Source organism: Alternaria conjuncta (genome assembly GCF_024043145.1).
Source record: "Alternaria conjuncta strain BMP 0040 chromosome Unknown scaffold_20, whole genome shotgun sequence".
In the NCBI taxonomy this organism is placed as follows: Eukaryota; Fungi; Ascomycota; class Dothideomycetes; order Pleosporales; family Pleosporaceae; genus Alternaria; species Alternaria conjuncta.
Window position 1 is genome coordinate 352166 of NW_026250109.1, and position 23164 is coordinate 375329.

General features: G+C 53.0%; 8 protein-coding genes and 2 non-coding genes across 10 annotated transcripts; 6 read left to right on the forward strand and 4 right to left on the reverse strand.

Moving 5' to 3' along the window:
- Positions 1-124: 124 nt before the first annotated feature.
- J4E85_010036 (uncharacterized protein) lies at positions 125-826 on the forward strand (the record flags this gene model as incomplete). Its single annotated transcript, XM_051474253.1, has 1 exon — positions 125-826. The coding sequence occupies one exon, from the start codon at positions 125-127 to the stop codon at positions 824-826; it is 702 nt and encodes a 233-aa protein (XP_051322040.1).
- A 593-nt stretch (positions 827-1419) lies between these two features.
- Positions 1420-1493, forward strand: J4E85_010037. The gene has a single exon. It is a non-coding gene; the product is annotated as a tRNA-Ile (tRNA).
- Positions 1494-2002: 509 nt separating this feature from the next.
- On the forward strand, positions 2003-2104 carry J4E85_010038. Its single transcript has one exon. It is a non-coding gene; the product is annotated as a tRNA-Met (tRNA).
- Positions 2105-2605: 501 nt separating this feature from the next.
- J4E85_010039 (uncharacterized protein) lies at positions 2606-4047 on the reverse strand (the record flags this gene model as incomplete). Its single annotated transcript, XM_051474254.1, has 3 exons — positions 2606-2708; positions 2776-2990; positions 3043-4047. 3 exons carry the CDS (start codon positions 4045-4047, stop codon positions 2606-2608), a joined length of 1323 nt encoding a protein of 440 aa, XP_051322041.1.
- An 808-nt stretch (positions 4048-4855) lies between these two features.
- On the reverse strand, positions 4856-6798 carry J4E85_010040 (uncharacterized protein; the record flags this gene model as incomplete). Its single annotated transcript, XM_051474255.1, has 2 exons — positions 4856-6109; positions 6160-6798. 2 exons carry the CDS (start codon positions 6796-6798, stop codon positions 4856-4858), a joined length of 1893 nt encoding a protein of 630 aa, XP_051322042.1.
- Positions 6799-8309: 1511 nt separating this feature from the next.
- J4E85_010041 (uncharacterized protein) lies at positions 8310-9456 on the reverse strand (the record flags this gene model as incomplete). The annotated part of the gene is made up of 3 exons (XM_051474256.1): positions 8310-8703; positions 8776-8812; positions 8865-9456. 3 exons carry the CDS (start codon positions 9454-9456, stop codon positions 8310-8312), a joined length of 1023 nt encoding a protein of 340 aa, XP_051322043.1.
- Positions 9457-9891: 435 nt separating this feature from the next.
- Positions 9892-10044, forward strand: J4E85_010042 (uncharacterized protein; the record flags this gene model as incomplete). Its single annotated transcript, XM_051474257.1, has 1 exon — positions 9892-10044. One exon carries the CDS (start codon positions 9892-9894, stop codon positions 10042-10044), a length of 153 nt encoding a protein of 50 aa, XP_051322044.1.
- A 300-nt stretch (positions 10045-10344) lies between these two features.
- Positions 10345-13419, reverse strand: J4E85_010043 (uncharacterized protein; the record flags this gene model as incomplete). Its single annotated transcript, XM_051474258.1, has 2 exons — positions 10345-10667; positions 10743-13419. The coding sequence occupies 2 exons, from the start codon at positions 13417-13419 to the stop codon at positions 10345-10347; spliced, it is 3000 nt and encodes a 999-aa protein (XP_051322045.1).
- A 999-nt stretch (positions 13420-14418) lies between these two features.
- RPL26B (60S ribosomal protein L26B) lies at positions 14419-14984 on the forward strand (the record flags this gene model as incomplete). The annotated part of the gene is made up of 4 exons (XM_051474259.1): positions 14419-14514; positions 14565-14627; positions 14680-14773; positions 14827-14984. 4 exons carry the CDS (start codon positions 14419-14421, stop codon positions 14982-14984), a joined length of 411 nt encoding a protein of 136 aa, XP_051322046.1.
- A 4571-nt stretch (positions 14985-19555) lies between these two features.
- On the forward strand, positions 19556-22033 carry J4E85_010045 (uncharacterized protein; the record flags this gene model as incomplete). Its single annotated transcript, XM_051474260.1, has 1 exon — positions 19556-22033. One exon carries the CDS (start codon positions 19556-19558, stop codon positions 22031-22033), a length of 2478 nt encoding a protein of 825 aa, XP_051322047.1.
- Between the last annotated feature and the right edge of the window lie 1131 nt (positions 22034-23164).

A 23164-nucleotide genomic window follows, 5' to 3' on the forward strand; every position in this document is an offset into this window, starting at 1 on the left:
TTCACTTTCACCTCGACTTTTCTTGCTCGGCGGTGTCGCTCCTTCCACCGCCGCAAAACCTTAAATCCACGACGTCTTGTCACCACCACGCGCACCACGCGCGATTCGCAACGAGACCGCCACGATGTCCGCTCCCGCCACAACACCGACCGCAGACGAGTACGACGCCGACGAGCTTCTTGAAGAAGATCCCGATGTCTCCACAAAGCCTTTCGTCGAACAACACGCTTTTGGACGCGGTCTCTGGAAGAACCCTATCAAATTCGTCTCCTCCGCCCCCGAAGTGCAGCCAGCTCCTACATCCACAAACGGCAAGACCATGGCCGAGAAGTACCTTGCGATAATGTTTCCGAATGGGCAACCACAGCCACAACCTGAGGCGTACCCTCGATGCGGCATATGCGGCGAGCCCGTCAAAGAAACCGACCAACGAATACATTACCTAAGCCCTGCACACCAGGCAGCACTACCACGAGCGCCAATACCCTCCGCGATCGATCGGACAAGAATGGGGTTGAAATACATGGAGAAGCACGGCTACGATGTCGATGCGCGACAAGGCTTGGGTACTAGTGGTCAGGGCATGCTCTTTCCACTGGTTCCCAAGGAGAAGCGTGACAAGCTGGGCTTGGGCATAGACAAGAAAGACCACATCCAGAGGAAGTCGTTAGGTGGCGCAAGCCGTGCAGATGTCAGAGAGGGCAGGCTTGATGCCGGCAAGGTTAGAAAGCTCGCCCAGGTCCAGAAAAAGAAGGACGCAAAGTTGCAGAGGATGTTCTACGGCAACGATGAGGTGGAGAAGTATTTGGGACAGCTAGGTGGCTGAATAAGACTGACGACTAATGACTCCACGACGGCATGTTTCCCTCGGTCGTTCAGGCTGTTCGATAGCGACTTCGCGTCGCAGCGCATCATCGGTATTCGTCGAATACTGTCTTCGGGCCACACATCGACGGTCTGGCACGACGACTACCACGAACGACCGATCACCATTTACGAGATACTGTTAATGTTTCTCATAGACTTTGTTTTACAGGCGCATAGCGCTGGCGTTGGTTTGGTTCGCGTTCTAAGATACCCGTGGCTCAACAATCGAGCCCCTTTCAACAACATTTCCTTCAACTTTTTCAAAGTAGGAATACATCGTATCCACCTCAGCATCGACCAGTCAACGTGAGTCCTGGGGTCATGTCAGACTTACCAGGCCTACTCCTAACCTTGCAGGTTCTGTGATTGCCCCACCATGACAGTCATCCGAAATCTCCGAAGTGGATTTTTCACCCCACCAAACTTAGTCTGCTCAATGCTAACATCCTCAGCAAGGCTTGTAACACTCGAGCGATCTAGAGGAGTGCTGTTGACGCTCTTCCTTCATAGGCCGTCAAAGTTGGCAAACTTCCATCGAAACAACCAAACATCGGTCGCTTAGCTCAGTTGGTTAGAGCGTGGTGCTAATAACGCCAAGGTCGCGAGTTCGACCCTCGTAGTGACCATTCTTTTTGCGTGCGTAGCCTCCTGTCGTCCGGGAAGGCTTGCCCGCGAAGTTGTATCTTTTTGCCGGAGCAAATTGGTCCAAGATGCATATTTTTGGACGGGAGAACAGCACCCCTTCATGTCTGCATGCATTCTGCAGTCGATGCACAACGGAAAGCAACTTTACGAGCACTGTTTCGTTATCACAGTCTTGTTTGGTTTCATTGGTAAGAGGCTTAGGACTTGGGTCCACATCTGCAGCGTACCTCGGGAGTTAGCGCACATCGCGGTAATTACCCACATTTCAAACAGCGATGTGTCACCCGACCAGCACATCGATTCGACACGGCCTATCAAATTCGCAGTTGAACTTTCGATTGTTTCCCGCTCCACACGCACTCCACCGCTTGATATGTCGACATTATTAATGATTTACTGGAAGAAATTGTCATCAATCAAACAGCACCTCTTCGGTGCAGCGGTTTCGCAGGTGGCATCCTATGTCACCATCTGAAGCTTGACCGCAAAAGCCTCCCTGGTGTAGTTGGTTATCACGTGGGTCTCATATACTCTATGACTGTTCGACAGAGCAGATATCCCGAGGTCAGCAGTTCGATCCTGCTGGGGGGCATTTCTTTTTGCCAGCTGATGCGTCACGAAGATATCTAGCGTTACTCGTGTCGACGACGTTAGGCTTGAAGATTTTTATTTTTATTTTTGACCATGTCGATTGGGTGAGGTGGATGTTGCAGGAGATGTTGTATTTATTTTACCTCTAAATGCTTCGCATACTCTCCTTCTCGACCAACAGGCTAAGGTGTTATTTACACGTAACTTGTAGAGACTTTGAAAATAGTAGTGATTTGCTAGCTGCAACAAAGTACAATTTTAGCGGACTACCGGACTCAGCGTCTTACTTTGCCCACACTATGCGACATGGTAGCAAGGTAGATGGGTTACTTAGTTTCAGAGCACAGCAGTAGCATACGTCAACAGGGCGGTAAGCACGCCAACAGTTACACGCAGAAGACATAGGTTATGCAAATCCTTATTCACATGTCCTCATCAACTAAGACGCGAACACTAGGCATCTCTCGCGATAATCGTACGTCGCCGACATCCACTCAGATACCTAGAACACCAGTTCACCATTGACTACCTTCTTGATCGTATCCTCGACAACATCCACCGCGTTATACTTCTCGTATTCCGACTTGATGGTATCGAGCCTCTGCCTATTTCTCGTCAGCTCCGTGTTCCGTCACTCAGTCCCACAACACTGATAGGTAAGAGACAACGTACTTGTATGTGGCGTTGCCCATAATCTTGTCGAAAGTCTCCGTCAGCAGTCCCGGCGTTACTTGCGGTAAAGCATGATAGATACCAAAGCCTCTGTAGTTGATCAGAGTGCCTGTATGCAGTTTATCTTGTCCGTTACCCGAAACGATCATAGGTACACCTGCGCGGAGCGACTGTTGGATGGTGCCGTATCCGCCGTTCGTGACAAGAACGTCGACCTGCTTCGGTGTCAGCAAACATATACGGACCTGCAACACTGGGTATACGTACATCTGGCAACGCCAAATCCAAAGGAATGAACTTCGCTACCCTCGCATTCGCTGGTATGGCGAAATCCAACATCTCCACACCAGACGTAACCAACGTAGCCACAATCAAAACATCTTCCCTCCCTCCAAACGCCTCCAACGCCGGTTTAATAAGCGCGCCAGTATCATATACCACACTACTAGAAGACACAGCCACAACCGTCTTCCCCGCAGCCTTTGCTTCAAGCACATCGCTCCACCACTCAGGCAGACTATGTTCCGCAATACCCACCGCAACAGGCGCGCCCATAAACCGAAGATGCGGACGCCAATCATTACGTTCCCATTCGAAAGCCGGGATCCCGTATTGCAGATATACATCTGAAGCCCGCATCATCATATCGTACAAACTCGATGTCGTTGTCGTAGCGCCCATTTCCAGTAGCAGAGCATCGACAGCCGCGTTAACGGGGGTGTCAATCGGATGTTCCCTGCGATGAGCTTGCTGGGCTTCGAAATGGATCTTCTGGCACTCAGGACTGGTGTCTGGGTATTTTCCTGAGCGGAAGGGGAAGGTATCGTTGCTGGCTGCTGCATACGGAGCCAGTCCTATAGCGATGGAAGCATCAGGCCGGATACCAGGCGCGCCATGTATAACGGGTGCAAGGCCACCATACGTGCAATCGAAGATGAATACCATCTTCTCCTCCTCTCCGTACTGATCCCGAAATTCCCGAAATGCGCGTTGCAGCGTACGGTATTGCGCCGGAATCGTCTTAATAAAGATATTCTTAAAAGCAAAAACCTCCTGTTCATCACCCTGCAGACTGATAAACTGGCCTAGGTCTTCTCCAGACATGATTTGCGGGCCTTGGCCTTCGATGCCGATGTAGGTTGCCCCGATCGATTCGATGTAGTCCTGATATTCGGGCCCGGAGATGAAGTAAACGGGGTAGCCGCGGGAGATGAGGCCTTGGGTTATTGTGGTGATTTTTTCCATGTGGCTGAAGGCGGGGGTTGCGGCCATGATGATGGGGGGGGTTTGGTGGGTAAGGGTTGCTGAACGAGGATATGTGTGGCATGGTTGAAGAGGGAGGTGAGGTTGCCTAGTTGGAAGTAGAGGATGGCGAAGAGTAGGGGTATCAGGCCTGCGACGTAGAGGGATTTCTGCGCCATGGTGTTTCTATTGGGAGCTCGAGGTCAACTTCTTCGAACACAGAGAAGTCGGGTATGACTATTGAGCAATTTCTGCATGCTTTTGTATGCCTTTATCACCCCTCTCCTGCAACTTACGCCCAGGAGGTAGCACGCCGCGCTGGCATTTAGGCCTCCCACAACATACTTGGCTTACTCCAACTTCTCACTCTGCGGAGCCAGATTCAAGCCATCAGGAGGAAATACTGCGTCTTTAGCTCAAGCCTCTTCCCTTGTGCGAGTGTAGACCTGTTGTTACATCATTGAGAGCCAATGAGTACACACGGAAAGAGATCATCATCGGTGGCCGTATCAGTACTCGTGGTAGTGCTTACATCGCTTGTTGCACGGCGCGTATACTCGTTTGCCTATCTGGGGGTAAGGCTAGGATGAGTCGCGATAGCCGCTGAAAATAGTTCCTGTGTATTCAGCATAGTGCATAAAGTATCTGAGTGGCCCGCAAACCTCCAACGCGTCTTCAACTACGCGGCACAACCATGTATAATGACGTCATCGTTTCCTGCCCATGGAAGCCATCATCGCAATGAACCTCAGCGTTACGCCAAATGTGTATTTGCATGTTTGATTCTGAGTAATTTCGAACTTATTTGAATTTGAAACGCTATGCAAATCCCATCTATCTACAAACTCGCCCTCTCACCCCCCAGCTTCTTCCCTGTAACACCCGAGAACCACGCGTCCAATGCTTCGCACGTGCCCTTGCCTTCCGCCAGCTTAACAACGACACCAACATAGCCGTCCGGCCGTACAACGACAACACCACCTGTCTCCTCATCAAGACCCATCTTAGCATGCGCCGCAGCCTTTGCATCAGGAACCCTCTGGTCCCAGACATCGTCGGCGTAAACGTGATCGGCGTAGCGGTTGAAAGGCTGAGGTAGTTGTTCGTCGATGTGAATACTTGAGCGGGGCGCCGAAAAGACGAGGGCCAGGGAAAGGAAATCAGTGTGCGGGTTGTGGCGTTCGTGGTACCGGTCCGTCTCCTTGATATCGCGGTGGAGGAACGTGCTGAAGAAGGATGTAGGAGATGACATCTGCGTCGCCAGATCTCTAAGTGCCGTTGCGCTCTTGTCCAAGCTACCGCCAAAGATGAACATGCGGTAGGAGCCGTTCATGGGTATTTCTTGTTCGAGATGTACGACGTTGGCGTCTACGACTCGTGTGACGGTTGCGGGGGTCATGATTCTTCCTGTCCGTTGGCTTGTTCCGTTTTGGTAGGAGAGGATGAGGGGATGCTGGGCGGCGTGTTCGGGACCCCAGTTTATCATGTTGGGTTTGTAGGCTACGCCGTATCCGCTGGTGAACTCGCAGCTGGCTTTGAATGTCTTTATGAACTCGTTGTCTTCGGGGGCTTCTTTCGCGGATGCGCCGGCGACTTCGCCGGCTGATGGTATCCGTGCGGAGAAGAGCTTTGCGTAGCGGGCGTCGAAATCGAGGAGCGTTTCGGCGATCAGTTTGCGTTCGGATTCGTATGTCGAGAGGAGAGATCGGGGTGCCCAGCCGCTTTCCACATGGTGAATCTTCCATGCAATGTTTACTGCGTCCAAGAACGCTGTGTTCATTCCCTGGCCAGCCTTGGGACTGTGTGTGTGGCATGCATCACCGCCCATGAAGACACGCTCGTCGAGGGTGTAGCGTTCCGCGATACCCTGGCCGATGGGGTAAACTGAGTACCATTCCACGCGGTCCCAAGAGATGGTGTACGGCTCGAAGATCTTCTTGGCACGCGCCTGAACATCCTCCGCAGTGGCGGATTTCCGCGGGTCCCAGTCTTTGTCCGTGGAAGATGCGACTTGGATGTACAAGCGGACCATGTTGTTCTCGCGTGGGATGATCATAATGGAGCCGTTGTCGGAGTGGATTGTGCATTTCATCTATGTCACTGTTAGTACCCACAGGAGCAAAGGACATAGGAAATACATACCTTGATGTCGGGGAAGTTCGTCCTGACAACACCATCCATGACACCCCAAACATGCGCAATGGGATCCTTATAGATCATCTTGACACCCAGCTGATCCCGGACAAAACTCCTCGCTCCCTCTCCACTGAACAAGTATTTTGCGCGTACAGTCTCCTCGTGAGTGCCATCGACATGCGCCAGGTTGACCTCAACAGGATAAGTCTGATCATTGCCATCGTTCTTGAAGCTCTTGATCGTCCAGGGTCTCTGGATCTGACCACCATTCTTCTCAATATCCCCGATGAACGTCCTCTCGATCATACCCTGGTGAAGAAGGGTAGTAAACGGATACCGCGCATCGATAAACTTGGGACAACTAGCCCAAGTGCCCGTCCTGTGAATACCCTTTTGCGCTGGATCCCAAAAAGCCACCTCATACACCTTTGCAGGTTCGTATTCCATAATCTTTCGCTTGAGACCCATGTTGCGTAGAAGATCGAGAGAACGCGGCTGGATTCCGTCTGCGCGTCCAGTGGCGGTCGGCTCGGGTCGATTGTCGATGTGCTTGATCTTGTAGCCCCATCTCGCGAGACATGTTGACAGACAGAGACCAACAGGTCCTGCGCCAACGATAACGATATCGTAGTTTTCCACCGCCATTGCTATTCTTTCAAATAAGATCCAGAGAAGAGGCTCTCAGGCAGATACAAACGCAACGGGAACGATCCGGGAATACGGATGAAGCCCCACACTCAATGATCAAAGGCAAGTAATCTCTTCGCTCTCAGCTACACCGAAATGCTCAATGCAGGCGACAGGGCGTAAAGAAAGAGGCGTAAAAGATGTAAAAAGGGTATAAAGTATATTAACTCAAACAGTAACCGACGATCCCAGTGACCGGCACCTGCTCTTTAAGAATCAGTAAACGACGCCATCAAACCACGGACCAAGGCTAGCCTCGGCCGCGTCTTCGTCATGGCAAGACAACTCGGGAGTGCGTAGTGCGCGCCGGCACACGACTTCGGATGCGCAAGAGAGGGAACCAGGGCCTGGGGACCTGGGTACGTGGGTCGCCGCGTGCGCCGAATGGGCATGCCGTCATGTTGCGGGGAGTCTGACTAGGCGTTGGCGGAACTGATGCGCGGCATTTTGAGCGCCAAGATGTATCTCGCACTTTGCCTTTTGCAGGGCTAGTGTGATTGGATGCAGGTTAGGTGACGCGCAGCCGCGATCTGGGCGAGGCAGGCGAGCATGGTATGGAGTATCGTGAAGTGGAGTGTTTCGGCCGCTTACATTTACCGCTTCTTCTTCCCTTGGTGTTCGGTGTGTGAGTAGGATTCTTTTTTGTTTTTGACTTCGTACGAGGGTGTGTGTACTGCCAATGAGAGGGGTGGTAATAGGGCCGAAGCTTGTCGTTGAGATGATGATAAGGCTGCACGTGTAAGTAAGACTACGCTTGCGAGTACCGAGTATGCTTCCCGTGGAGTTTGCATCGAGGGTGTTGCCGCAGAATGTCATAGCTTCAATAGGAGCATTGCTGCTAGTGAATGAACACGATCTAAATTTCGCCGTGACGGTCTCGAAATCCTCCGTCTTGATTCTGAAATGTACCGTGCAGATGTTGAAATTGGCCGTGGTGATATGTATCGTGATTGACGAAACGTTCTGGGTGTAAGAAAGCTCACATCATGTAGATCATCATAATCTTTGCGACCCAAGGCATCTTACGCCAGCTTGTTTCGATATCGGCATTCACGCTTGACCTCGTTGACATTCATCTCACTTTCAATCAGACGCACCCATTAAGTACCACAATAATGCGAGTCCGTAGAGCAACTTGCCCCGGTGAATGTACTTCTGTATTCGTACAATCATGTATGATACCAATAATATATACCAGAACCCAGACGCCAGCGCCGTTCACACAAAGCCGACTAAGCTTTGCGTATAATGTTCGGGACATGCCGCATGAACGCTGAAGCCCAGACACGGCCAAACATGCTGATGATGCAAAAAAGACTGCATCAAGTCAATCTGTCGCCTCCACATACTTCCATCGAAGCCAGGTCCCGGTAATGCCCCGCAAGCTTTTGCAGCATTGTGTGGCAACCGGCGAGGTTTTCCCGCTTCATCTCCCCCTGTGGTGTTCGATCCAAAGTAGATGGATATCCTCAAGATACTGTCATGTTGCCGAGTGCGACTGCCATTCGCTCCTCTTCCTTTCGCGCTCTCGCTGCCTCGGTTTCCTTCCTCATGGTCTCCAAGTTCCACTCATCGCCACCCTCATCATCACTATCCGCATCGCTGTCTTGTGCCCAGTCACCCTTCTCGAACATAGCCCTACCAGTGGCATCCTTCATCTTCTTGGCCTCCTCCTCAGCCTGCTTCTTGTCGATACGCTCCTTCTTCCACTTGGCAAATGTTTCAGGCGTGACAGGTGTGAGCTTGCCGGTAAGCTTGTGTCGTTCAGATTCAAGGAAGTCTTCGAGGGTGAGGGTGTTGAGTGGTGAGTTGGCCATTAGGGCCTTTTCGGCGGCGCGTTGTTCCCTAGTCTTGATAACGAATCTGAAGGACATGTTAGTTTCGATTCCCAGATGTGCTCATTCTGTATGGCGATAATGAATTGAGAATACTTACCCAGGTGGTAGAGAGTGCTTGTACATGCACTTGTCGCCTTAGATACAGGTCAGCGCGCGCCTCACATGCATTTCGTTGTCGAAACTCACCTCCGTTCGGGCATGTCCAGAACCAACCATACTTCTGATCCTCGATAGCCTGAACAAAGTACTTGCACACTTTGTCTGTTGTGGTCTTTGGGTTGCCGTGCTTGCTGAGAACGACCTGTCGCAGCTTTTCCTCGTCCCAATCGTCCATGTTATCCTTCTTCCGTCGCTCCTCTTCCTCTTCCTTTTCTTGGTCTCTGTTATCGGTGTATAAACTCCTCTTCTCTGTTTTGCGCTCGATGGCCAGGTCATGGCTGAACTTGCACTTCTTGCCCTTTTCGCAGTTTCCCTTCTTGTAGAACTGGCATAGTACGGTCTTAGGGTCGGTACCAAAAGGTACTTTCTGGACCTGCACTGGTTTGAAGAGCTCGGCGGTCTCTTTGCGGGCTTGTTCTGCCGCCGCCTTGTCTTTCTCGCGTTGGGCTTTCTCAGCGGCCTTGCGCTTTTCGTCGGGTGTGCCACCTGATGCGGTGGTGGCTTTGAGTTGCGCAATCTGCTTCTGGGCGGCTCCTCCCTTCTTATTTTTCATACCAAAGGTCTTGTCTACGGCGACCTTCTTCACCTTGGGCTGCTCGCCCTTGCCTTTGGGTGGCATCTTGGCTTATTGTGTACGGGCGTTGAAGTGACAGTGGGGTGGGTGGATTGGGATATTCCAAGGATCCGGGCGCCCTGGAGAGTCGAAAATTCGGTGCCTGGCGGGGGATATGGGACCTGGGTCGTGTGTGTCAAAGTGAGAATGACGCTGTGTGGGGTGGAATTTCGAGTGGCGGAGCATCTGGCGCTAGAGCCAGCCCTACCTTCGCCGACATTCCCGAAGCTTCAAGGTGGCCTTCACATGAACCCCAAGAGTCAATCGCTGCGCATCCAATACTGTCGCGACATTCCCGGCTCTCGAATTGTTCTGTCGCATCTAGCTTCCGTAAGCTCTTGGCATCTTCGTCTCGTCCATTGTGTTTACTAACAACTCCGCAGCGCCCTTGACGCCTTACACCTGTCACCCAGCTACACTTGACGCGCGGTCGCACCCAAGATGATTACCGACAGCCAACTCTACTCGCTCGCCATCTTCCTCGGAAGCGCTGCCATGCTGCTCATCGTCCTATACCATTTCCTCGAGGTCAATTCCGACGATCACAAAGTTGAGGAGAAGCCCAAGGCCGCGTCAGGCAAGGTCAAGGCATGAGTTGCGCGGTGCATACGTGGGAGAGGGTCACAACAAGGAAAGAGGCTGGAGGGAGGACAAAGGATACCACTTGCAGGTCGGCGACTTTTATCAAATGGGGGCATGGAGTTCTGGCGTATCAATATAGCGGTTTGGCCGCTGATGGATTTAACATAGTTCAATAGGCTATGGCTTACGCATGGAGACATGCTTCGGTTTCCTTCTACTGCGCACCCATAAAGACTCCCAATGCGCCTTGTCCTCGCTATGGGTATACGCGTACTTATACAAAACTATCAAATCTGAAGTTATTCACAGTCCTCAATCCTCGGCATCTACCAGCTCCTCCTCTTCCTCGTCGCCTTCGATGAAACCCCTTCGACGCTTCTCGTTGGCAAGCGTTACGCCTCCACGATCCATACCGGGTCCACCAATGCGCTTCTTGAGCGACACAAGTCTTTCATGCGCATCGCGGGCTTCTTCTTCCGCTGAACGCTTGGGCGGACGTCCGCGACCGCGACCTTGGCCAACAGGTGCCTGTGGTGACATGCTCAGTGCTTCTATTCGCTCGGGCTCGACTGTGATACGTGGTGTGACTTGACGTCCCTGCGCATCGCTGAGATATGCCTCAGAATCATGCGAGTCTATGAATGAGAGCGTTAGATCATTTCTCTCCAAGTGTTCAACGACAATCTAAGCCCATCAATTATCTTCCTTACCAGAGAGACCCCCAGTCGGCCCATCACCAAGCTGCCATGACAGAGGACTGATATGGGCTTCGTGTATGTGATTGCGCCAGTTGCTCTCTAGATCGAAGGAATGAGGCTGATGACGCTCGATGCTCATATTCGTCATAGGGTCGTAGTTGGTGACTTCTTTTCCGCAATCATCCCACAAGCATTCCAGAGTCTCCTTGCGATGCACCTTGTATATATGCTTTTGAAGTGTCTCTAGATTGTGCAGATCCGCCTGACAGTTCTGCCACTTGCACTTATACGATCGGTACTGCGGGATATGGTTTGCAACACTCGGCGACCGGGAACTGATACGGATGGGCTCGTTGCGCAATGAGCTTGGTTGCGGCGGCTGGTGCTTGAGAGGACCTGTGTGACCGTTCAGAGCCGGACGAGACTGCGCAGCCGGAGATCCATGGATTGCCTTCCTCCACCCAATTGGGCGGCCCTTCTTCTTCGGCAGTGGCTTGCCATCAGGCCCATACTCCGTAGCGGAGCGGAATGCTTGATATCCAACACCAGCAGCACCGGAAGTAGGGCGTGGGGCACTTTGGCTCATAGAAACGGGGTTGCTCGGACGTTTGGGTGTCGCTGGACCTGGACCCGCACCGTTGGGGAGGGAGTGTCGAGGAGGGCGACCGCGGCGCTTCTGCTTAAACGGATTGATGGCTTCGGGTAGAGCTTGGACCTTCTGAGCCCCACCTTCACCAATCGCACTGGGCGGAGCGCGGACACGACGCGCTTCATCGTCGTCGGAATCGTCTTCCTCATCGTCTGCATCCTCAGTCAAGGCTTGAACGCCGTCTTTGAAATACCCTGGAGGAGGTCGTCCTGGATCAATCAAGTTCCACCTGATTGTACTAAGATCCGATTCCCAGGTTATCTGTGGTAATGTGGTCCTCAGCCCATCTAGATGTTGGTTCAGATTGCGCTCAGACGGATGGCGTCCACAAGCGAGGAGTACATCCCTTGCGATCGTGGCAGGGTTGTATGTGTTTCGACGGAGAGCATTCTTCTTCTCAAGTGGTTCAACATAGACCTGGTACCGGAGTTCGTTAGGCGGCGGATGAACTGGCGGCGGCGCAGATGCTTGTGGCTGATATGAAGGAGTGTTTGCAATGGGGAAGTTCGGGGTGGAAGGCTCTTCATCGACGGCCATGGCATCTTGATGCGAGTATGATGCGTAAGGGTCTGCATTCATTCTCTTGCGCGGCGGACCCATGTCTTCCTCTTCTGAAAGTTGAGACAAATCGATGAGATCGCTCAGATTGCGTTTGCGAGCAGCCTCTTCCTTGTTTGCTGGCTTTCTCAGCTCGGGCTTGATTGGCACCATCTCGGCGACGGGTGCAGGCGCAGGTGCAGGTGCGGGCGACGCGCTCCCTGGGAATGACGGGTAAGAGCTTCCATTCGCTGGTGAGGCAGTTGCTGGTGTGTATTGAGGGGTCGGCGCAACGGGGGTCGCGACTTCCTTTCTCATGACGGCAGGCGGCACTGGCGGTTTTTGAACTGGAACTGGCGCCGCCTGCACTGCCTTGCGAGATGCAGAATTCACGTCTGGTACTGCTGTGAGTAGGCTCTTAGCGAACACGGCGCGATCTAGCTTCAGGCCCATTTGCTCCAGTTGTTCGCACAACTCGATGTAGGAAGGGTTGCTGTTGAGTAGGCCCAATATCTGGCTGGGTTCAACTTTGCGAACGTCATTTTGGGCGTTGAGATATGCTGCTGCTGCGCTCGCCAAATGTGCCTTCTTCTCGGGTGGCCAGTGAGTGTTACCTGTGGGTCGAGTAGGGGTCGGCTGTGCTTGTCTGACGGGAACAGCTTGGGGTACGGCAGGCGTAGCTGGCTTCGCTGCTGGTTTGGGTGCCGCCTTCTTCTTCGAGTTCGTCGCTTGGGGAGTGACGTTTTGAGCAGCCTGTGCGGGTTGCGGGGTGGCAGACTGAGGAGCGGGTTTGTTCTGCGCAGTCGGAGACTTGGGCGCTTTCGCTCTGCGTTCTTCTTCCCAGATTCGAGCTAGGAGTGCCGGGTCTTTGCTGTTTAGCTCTCTCATCTTAGCCATCATGGCTCGGATCTCGCTCTCTAGTGCTTCAGCAGGGCCGTCGGCACTAGATGCTGCAGAAGCTGCTTCCGTCGCATTCGCTTGCTGTTTTTGCGCCTTCTTCGCTCTTGGCTTGGGTTGTGACGCGCGCAACCTAGCCTCCTCTTCCTCTTGTTGTTTGCGTTCCTCTTCCCTCTTTTGCTCCTCTAATTTGCGCGTCTCCTCGGCTATCCTCTCTTCTTCTACGCGCGCTGCATCTAGAATCGCCTGCTGCGCCGCCTGCTTTCGCTGATATTCTGGCCATGGATCGTAAACTGCCATGGGGTCTACAGTGGTGGTGCCCTGCGCACTGTATGTGTCCGCCATACTGGTGGCCGGTGCCGGTGGTGGCGGCACGATCGCAGAAGGCATTTGCGCGTTGCCGTAGTTGTAGGCCGTTGACGATGTGGCGTTCTGAGAGTTACGCGAGGCTTCAGCAGCAACGCTAGGGAGCTGTCGAGCATTGTAATCGCCATACTGCTGGTTCGCCGTAGTGGACATACTTGCGCTGCGTGAGTTGCTAACAGGCGCATTGTTGTACTGAGGCTGGGCTGGACTGGCGGAGCGCTGTTGCTGCTGGGTGTACATCGCTTGGGTTCTCTGAGTCTGGGAAGGGTACCCTGCCGTCACCGCCGGTGATGGCAAGCCTCGACTCGCTGGCTGCGCGCGATTGTTGTTGACGCTCCGTGGACGCGCTTGCGCTTGTCCGTAGCCTGCGTGGGGTTGTTGCGCCTGTACTTGGGGCGAATGCGAATTGCCGGCGGCATAGCGATTTGAGTGCGAAGGCGCGGCCGTATTAGTTGCGGTGAAGCCCGCTTGAGTATTCGTCGGCGTGGGATTATTCGTATACGATGTCGAGCTGCTCATATTACGCAGAACCTCGGCGGCGCCTCTGGTTGTCTCTCGTGTCCCGCCATAGTTGTTGCTACTCCATGAGTTATCTTGCACCGTTCCATATCCACTGTTTTGGTTCGCGTACGATTGCGGCTGGTAGGAGACGTAGTCTTGCGCTTGGGTCGTCGGCGGCTGCTGATACTGGCGGGATGGTTGCGCAGCGCTGTTCGCAGCGGGTGCAGTCTGGTATGCCGAATACTGTTGCGCCGAACTTTGTTGATACGGGTAGCTATAAGGGTTGTAGTTGTTTGACGACATAGCAACGTATTCCTAAAAGTCTGCAAGCCCTTGCGAAGCCACTATATAGGGAAGATTCGGTCGCTGCATGTGGACCGTGGTTCGCGTGAAGGGGCTCGGGTAGGCGTGAGCGGGGGTTCGGGTGGGTGTAGATGCAATATTAATACCGCACTCGGGAATGGTCCGTATCGAGGCTGCACCTTGGCGCAAGGTATGCGCTGGACGAGAGAGCAGACTGACTGCGACGCGTGTTGAAAGTGCGCGACGGCTCGGCGATGCGCTCTATGATGCAGACGCGACTTGCAGCGCCGGACTGTTCGGCGCGGAGAAACCATCTCTCCGACCGCGCTAGCGAAGCGAAGCGGCCCTAGCAGAGGCACATCTCGCAACACCAATTTTGTGATCGCGACACGAACTTTGTCTACTAACCCGACAACCGCCAATCCCACAGCAAAAATGACCAAGGTTAACGCAATGGTCGCGAGCTCTCGACGCAAGTCCCGAAAGGCGCACTTCAGTGCGCCGAGTAGTGTGCGTCGGGTCATCATGAGCGTATGAAGAGACTTGGAACATTGCATGGGACATGTTCTAACAACCTTCAGGCGCCTTTGAGTAAGGAGCTCCGCGAGAAGCACGGAGTGCGCAGCATTCCCGTCCGCAAGGATGTAAGTATCCAGATCTTCTCCCCCAGTTTCGTCGTATGCTGACTTTTCCTAGGACGAGGTCATGGTCGTCCGCGGCTCCAACAAGGGACGTGAGGGCAAGATCTCCTCCGTCTACCGCCTCAAGTACTGCCTCCACGTCAACGGCAGTGCGTAGTCCTCTATTCCCACTCGCCAGCAGATATACTAATTCACAACACAGTTGTTCGCGAGAAGAGCAACGGCCAGTCCGTCCCCATCCCCATCGCTGCCTCCAAGGTCGTCGTCACCAAGCTCAAGCTCGACAAGGACCGTGAGCAAATCCTGGAGCGCAAGTCCGCCGGTCGCGAGGAGAAGAAGAAGCAGAGGGAGCAGCAATAAGCGTATCGTCCCTTTCTATTGACGATACACTACGGCTATGAGGGACATCGACACGAGCATCCCCGTCCCTAGAGGATGAAATGCATATCATGGGTTCACGGTTTGGGCATGCGACACGCGCATGGAAAAGCAGGGCGTTATACCGGCTTCTAGCTCGAACAATGGACTTGCCATCATGCGGCCCCGTCGAAGTTTTCTGTTCGAAATGATACCACGATGGAATGGAGTTTGGCAACGAATGAGATTTGTTACTCCAGCCGTCGCAGTGACACTCTACGTGAAGTTTGACACGAACGCTAGTATATCTACTCCCCAACCGAACCTGATGGTTGACGTGAGTTATACGACTAGCGGAGAAGAACGCCAGACGACAGCAGTCGTTGCTCGCATGCAGACCATCTTTGAGATTTCCCCATGACGGAGATGGTTTGACGCTGAGACACATTCCTTCAACTATACACATAGCTTGTGTATGTCAGTATGACTACAGTGTCAACTGTAAACTTTGAATGAAACCACAGCCATGTTTGACCAGTGCAGCGTACCGCTCAATTGCACACATTCAGACCTCTCATGATCTCCTGTGTAGCTACGACTACGGGCTTAGCATCTTAGAGATCCCCATCCCTGGTTCTCGGAGTTCATCAATTCTCGCATCACACTTACCAATTCGTTCCATAGTGACCCGGTAGAAGTTACTTCTAAGCGTCAGAAGTCGTCGAGTAGCAATACAATTTATCTGCCTCGACTCCGCAGTACCCACACCTCTATCGCATCTTCTTTGCAGAGCTCACCACATCTTATCTCCACCGTGGCATCTCCACTGGTTCCCTCATGCATCGACCTACAAGCTTAGCGTTCCGAAAAAAAAACACATGGTGGCGTTCGTCACATTTTGCTCGTACATGTAAACTGCTGTTTCGGCTACTGCACATCGCCACAACTGTGGTGTACCTACTGCACATGGAAGCAAAAGCTGCCCAACGCCAACGATAACTAATCGATAAGATACTACGGGACTCTATGTTTGGGTTTGCGTACTACTGTAAGAGGCGCTGGCGAATCGGATATCGTCTGGAGGGTGTTAGATCTCGTGCTAATGGGGGCTGAGGGCTAGATGCAGATAGTGGATCTGTCACTCGGGTAGGCGGCGGGTGAGTTGTAGAAGGTAGAGCATGTTTTAGGCGGGAGGTGGATTTGTTATTCTTGGTCAGTGAGTCGTGTTCCCGTGGTGTGGTTGGTTGGTGAATTTTCTTGTGGGCTGCGCATGTGGGCAATTGAGCTACTATGACAAGCACAGGAAAAATGTTGTCGAGACAGGCATATCATCTAACATTTGAGCAAGGTTTGTCCATGGCATCCCATGATTGAATACGACAACTGTATACACGATACGACTGACCTCGGGATGTTCGTATCCATAGTGATGTTGCCTGAGCTGGATATCTTGATGCTTTATCTCGTGTTCTATATCCGGACACGAACACTATTGGAAGTAGTTTGTTCTTGTATGCAACGCACACCGAACATGTTCTACCTCGCTATTCAAGACCCTCCCGAGCTCTGCTTTTTGCATCATCCTTGCTATCAGTAAAGATAAATGTAGATCAGGCGTCATGTGACATCAGCCTTCGCTGCGGTACGGTACGCGAATTCCACGCCTCACGAATCTGACATAAGGTCGATCTTATATCTCACTCATATGAATAGCAAAGATGTTTCAGGCGCAAGTACATGTACAGTGTAAGCGCGGCGTCTCCAAATAGCACGGCGTTAGATGCGTGTAAGTGCCGTGGGCGTAAAGTGGTAATACGGCACTTTGATCGCGTGCATGATTGATCGGTTCCGCATAGAGGGCAGTTGTGATTACCGATAGATGACGAGACCACTTCGCCATCGAGATATGGTGGATGCCCGGCATACATGCGACAGTGTGTAATGACACCCGTTGAGAGAAAGCGAGATGTGGCGGCGATGCCGGTTTACCGCGACAGTTCATCTGGAAAAAGCAACCGTCACTTAGCAATGAAACGCATCCGAGTATAGATCGAACGCTGCGGTCCGCTCCTTTGCTTCTTCCCTCCTCGGGTAACAACGTCTCGATGCTTTTTTGTATGGCCCGACATGATGGTTGTGACAGCTGCAAGTGCCGTTCACATGCCGCTGGATCCAATCTCCAATGCATGGGCATCTGCGCACGCATGACACTGGATAGAGGGCTTCAATGCTCAGCCACGTGCTTCCCCAGACCCAAGGGCGCATGAAGAAACATGCTGGCTTAGTTGCGTGGCAAAGATTTAATTAGCAGGCATACCACTGCGAAACAGAGAGTCGCGAGTTGCCAGCGGAGGCATTGTTTCGCATAGCGAACATGTGGGTAAGGACCAGCCGTCTTCTTCAAACGCTCCGAGCCGTAAAGTCTCTCCAAGCCCAAAACCTTGGGATAGGCTCACCACCAAAAAGTCTGGACAGCTTGTCTCGGGGCTTAGCAACGTGGCAAAGCAAGATTGAAGATCCGAGAAGATCCGTCTCGTATGTCGTGACAGTTGGGGACCGGGATCGCCTGGTGTGTCGGTAGCTGCCAGAGAGTTGTTTTGCCGATAGTTCATGAGTCTGCTGAAGGAACGTCGTTTCCAGCTCGCATGACATTGATGACGGCCAACTGCATCCTATGCGTGCCTAGTACGTAGCCGGATATTGCTGTCCCAATCTAGTGCAGTTGGCGGGGAAGGCATGCGAATGGTTAATGAGGATGTGCACTGTGCCACCAATGCGGTCACGGTTAAGGTTGGCTGCATGCAGGGCGTTTTTAGCAACGTCGAAAAGGCTCCGTGGTCGCTAGTGATCTCATAGACAACTATAGATCGTGATGTCGAGGCCATCGTGTTGCGCTTACGTCGTGAGGCGCGTGGTTAGCAGCTGGTGTGTTGTGGGCTGAGTCAGGGTAGACACGCCTTGAGAAGGGCCGTGTTTCTGTTTCAGGTGCCCGCTAGAGCGTCTCTCGTGTCCCTCCCGTCACGAAGCCGCCCACTTGAGCGCGCGCCTCCCATTCTTTTTATTGCCATCATGCCATCACAGTCAGTAATCTCGAATCGTCGTCACTTGGATGTGATGCAAATGTGACGACGATGGGCGATACCAGCAAACGGCGTGTTGTCGTGCCTAAACCCCACAACAGGCTAGGAGAGTGCACAAAGTGCACAGTCTGCCCAGCGCCGCCAAACTGTTCGCCATAGCTTCCGGGGACGTCGCCCGGACGCGCACTATCGATAGGTACTACTTTACGTGCATGCATATACGGCTGCACACGTTTTTAGGCATACGAGAGTGCGAGCACTGAGGTCGAGTCCTCGGAACCTTCTTTTAAGTCTTTCTACTCCGGAGCATATCATCCGATCGTGGAATGGCGTGCGACAGGCGAGCAGAAAGAGGCCAGGAGAGGAGCGGTCTGTCTTGATTCGTGAAGTGGTCGAAGGAGCGGAAATGATCAGAACCCTTGCTGTGTCGAGCCTGGGAGTTTCATGCGCAAAGAGCGTGGGATGCACAACGAGCGACAAGATCGGCACCGCAGCAGCGAAAGTCGGGGCGAAGTGATGCCATCATGTATTCGACTGCAATAATGCAGCGTTCGACGGTGCCGGGTACTGTTCGCCGTTGACCCCGCAGCGCTCAACATCCTCACGGTGCAGATTCTGCTGGTGCTGCGGTTGCACAGAAACCCAGGGACATGTTCCGACACTGGGGCTGTTTCCTCGCTGCAAGCATGTCTCTTGGCTAAAATAAACGCTAAATACTCTTGGTTAAGGCCAGGGGCACTGGCGAATAACGACGATAGCGGCGGGACGTCATTGGTTTGTCTCACCATTTGCCCCTGACACTCTTCGTGTGCATGGTCACACCCTCGCTCGTGCCGTCGCCGCTTAGGCCATTTGGGAGATGCCCAAGCCCACCCGATGGCTGCCCTTGCACGACCGTGAGCGCGAACGGACCCTCTCAGCGGCCGGTTGGACGTCTCCCTCTCGCTCAGGCTCACCTGTCTCTCCCCAGCTTCAGCCTCCGTGTGCCTGAACAGCCTCACCTAGACGGCTTTCCATCTCGACTCCCGCACACCGCTGAGCTGTGCTGCCTCTCATTTCGCCCTACCCTTCGTATACCTCTTCGCCTCTTTGAGAGAGGGTTGCCCCGTCGCTCCCTTTGCACTAGTCGGATCAATCCATCGTCGTCCTTCGCCAGATCGAACATACTGTCGCGCTCGGTCTCGACATCTGTCTTGGATTCGAGTACGTTCGACACGACTATTACTTGCTGGACCATACTGACGCTTTGTCGCACTATAGACGATTACGATTGTCTTTACGAGCCAATTGTATCCTTCAGTCGTCGCATTCGCCTTCCCAACGCGCGGTCGACCAACCTCCATCTTCGGACAACTAATAATCCTTGGACCTTACACCTAGTCATGCGAAGTCGAGTGGAATTATAATCAGTCTATTGCTTTACGTCTCAAGTCGAGGATAAACTCACATCACGTTCGCTATTCTTACCGGATCTAACACACGATCCACATCACCATGGCTCTCCCAAAGCCCGTATACCCGCTGAGTGAGCACTGCTCAATCATCTACGAGAACACGCTTTACGTATATTCGCCATCTGGATTCCAATCGCTAAAGCTTGAAGAGGGGGCAGAATGGAAGGCGCTGCCTATGGACATATCGCTTACCGGAGCGCAATGCGTGAAGGCAGTGCCCAAGGGGGATGCCGCAGCTGCTAAGCTGTTCATTGTTGGAGGACGCGTCAACGAGACCGCTTCGACGTGGAACTATCCCGGACTGATGCACTACACATTCTCCAAGAAGAAGTGGGACTGGCAACGGTCTGAGAGCTGGAACACACAAAATCGCGTCAACCATGACGCTGTCTACCTTCAAGACTCACAGAAAATTCTCGTCTACGCAGGGTCGCAGACAGAGGGGGACAACGGCCCATCGTCGGAATCCTTCCTAATGTCCACTGTCGAGCCCTACTCGGTATCGAGTATGCCGCCGTCCGGCGCGCCACTCTCCGTGAAGCCCATGCTGATGAACTCGGACGCCAACTCTGCGATATTAGTCGGTGGTGGCGCTACCAACACTGCGGTATGGAAGTTCAGCGAAGCATCAGGATGGAAAGATCTCGGCGTCAGCCTTGAACAACCGATTGTTAACGCCGATGCTGTCAAATGCTCAATAGTCTCCAACAAGGACGGAAGGATCGCTCTGGAGAAGTTCGACATGAGTGTAACACCAAATGCCGTGGAACGAATCCTCCTCGTGAACAAGGACGGATCGCCCGCAGCCCCGGGAACTCTAGCCGGTGGGGACAAGGTGAAGCGAGTAGTCATCGATGACTGGTCAAAGTACAACGACACACTCGCACCGACAGTTACACGGAACGGTTACTCGTTAGCACAAGGCGAGGATGGCACCACCGTTGCAAGTGGTGGCAATCCCGATGAGCCCATTGCTGTCTTCGACGCAAAGGAGAACGCATGGATGAACGCGACAGCGCTGTTCTCTGGACAAGAGATCCTAGTGAACTCGATATCATCTTCAAGCGCATCATCGACACCGACCGCGACTGCATCTGTATCAGCGACGCCCAGCGCCAGCACCACAGAAGCAGTCGGCCCACCACCGGCTCCCCCTAGCAATAAGGGAAAGATGTTGACTGTACTTGGCGCTACACTCGGTACGATCTTCGGCATCGCTGCTATCCTGATTCTCATTCTGTTCTGCCTCAAGTACAGGAAGAACAAGAGCAAGCAGAACCCAGGTTACATCGAGAAGAACGACCGCATGAGCTTTGCCGACCGCGGCGCTGCTTTCATGAAGGAGGCAGGTGGAGCTGTCGTGACTTACCAGCCAAAACACAACAACGACTCTGTCACATCGCTTGCCATCATCCAAGGACGTGGTAGCAACAACGGCCACAAGAAGAATGTTGCGAGCGATGCCAGCACAGCGGGACTTGTCAAGAAGAGCAGTCCGCTTGGCTACTCTGAAGGCTACAACGAGCCCTACGAGCTTGCCAAGTTTGACCTGAAGCCAGAGCCTGTCGAGCCCATGGTTCGTCAGAACTCCAGTCGGAACAAGCCTGCACCAAGAGCACGTAGCTCAGGCTGGAGTCGGTACTTCGCCAACAACGAAGCTACAAACCTCGCAAGTGCACCACCTGCTGATCGTTCTACCTTCGCGTCAGACCGAACAAGTACCGCCAGCCAGTCACAATACACCAACTCGCGCATGTACAGCTCGCGCCCATCACAACATATCGCTCCATTAGAGATCCCCAAATTCAACGACGGGCAGCGTCTAAGCCGAGTCGCCAGTGGAAGTCCAACGCTTGGAACCCCCAACAGTGTCATTCCACATGGTGTTCAGCCCATGCAAGCAGAGCTTGCTCGCGCCAACTCAAATGCCAGCACAGTATCTGCTCTCAGTCACGACGGTGATCACTACCTACGCCACCCCGTAGAAAGCTGGACTCCAGTGGGCGATGACCGACGGACGAGCAGTCAGTACACCGGTAGCATGGTCATTGACTCTAACAAGTACGATGGTGCAAGCTCATATTACCCCGACGGCACCGATTCATTCTACCCCAAGAGCAACTTCTCCTCTTTCTACCCTGGTCAAGGCGACAACCCATCCACCGTTCCCGACATGCGAGACAGCACGTTCACCATGTTTCCATCAGGCAACGCACCACCCGCACCCACAGAGGAGATGCCCAAGAGCAAGTTCAGCTCGATGTACCCCGTGCCACCACGTCTCGGACTCCCACAAGATCGCGAGAGCACAGCAACGGTGTTCCCAGGTGGTCCCGGCGGTGCACAAGCAGGCAAGCCTGAGGCGGCGCTACCAAGCCCCAAGTTCAACTCCTTCTACCCACCACCCAAAGTCGGCCATGAGAGCTCAGCAACCCTCTTCCCCGGCCCAGGTCCCAACCAAGGCAACGGAAAGGAACAATCAGACATGTCATGGCTGAACCTCGGGCAAAGCAGATAAAAGCCCTCGAGTTTGAACTTAGCCTTGTCACGCCTATAATGAGCCCATGCTCCCACCCGTCTCTACCTCGACCATACACATCACCTCCATCCTCTCTCTCTCGAAAAGCAGCATCACTTAGCGAACGCATCATCACCACCCTGTACAGCAGATCTTTCTTTCTCGAGCATAGCATTCATCAGCGCCGGGCGTCTCTTTCCAAATCCCCCCTTGTTCACCAAACGCTAGCCGCGAAAAGCCGATGTCAGCTTTTGGCATTCAGTCGCTACAGATACCCGACGCCAACCTCCTCACAGCGCGTCAACCCATACCTCGACCACCACCTACCTACGCCTCCTCCACTCTCTCCTCTCGAAACCAAGGAGTCTCAGTTGTAAATAGAACGCCACCCTCTTACCCCACACTCCAAACGCACACTTTCTTTTCTCATACACTCTTTTCTTTTCCCACCAAACCATGTTTCCCCATATCTCTTTTTTCCCACATACTTTTCAACTTGGTCTGTGTCCAAATGTATCTTTGGAAATCGCAGTATCTTGTTGATGATCGTCGTTATTGTTGTTGTTGTCTCAGATCTACGGGTCTGGATATGTTTTTGCTTGTTTTTGAAATGGCGTCGTCGTGCAAGATGGTTGGAAAGATCTCCTCGCTGTCTTGTTCTCCGAATTGCTGTATGTAGCTCGCTTGTCGAGTGGGGAAGTTGGGAGGGAGGGAGGGAAGGAAGAAGGATGTTGGACTGGCTTGACCCTGGATGTGCTGGGTTGCTGGTGCGAGGGAAACGTCTATTGTTGACGTTGTGGCTGAAATGGTGGATTGGATCGGACGTTAATACTTTAATGAAAGAAGCGAGTGTCGTACCAAATCATTTCGTCTGCTTGTGATGTTTGCATGTGTGAAGGAATTGTGTTGATGCTTATACTATATACTAAGTGAGGTGTCTGGTTCCAGTGGCCAAGTGTACAGCCAGCTTGCATGGTAAGCCCATCCAACACCGTTCGCCTCGGACCTTCACATGCACATGTACACGAGACGCAAACTGGCTGCCATGTCCTAATCATTACATCTTGACCAAGCATCAAAAACAAGTATTCGTGGAGAAGGGTGTGTGAGATCGCATCGTTGAGATATCGC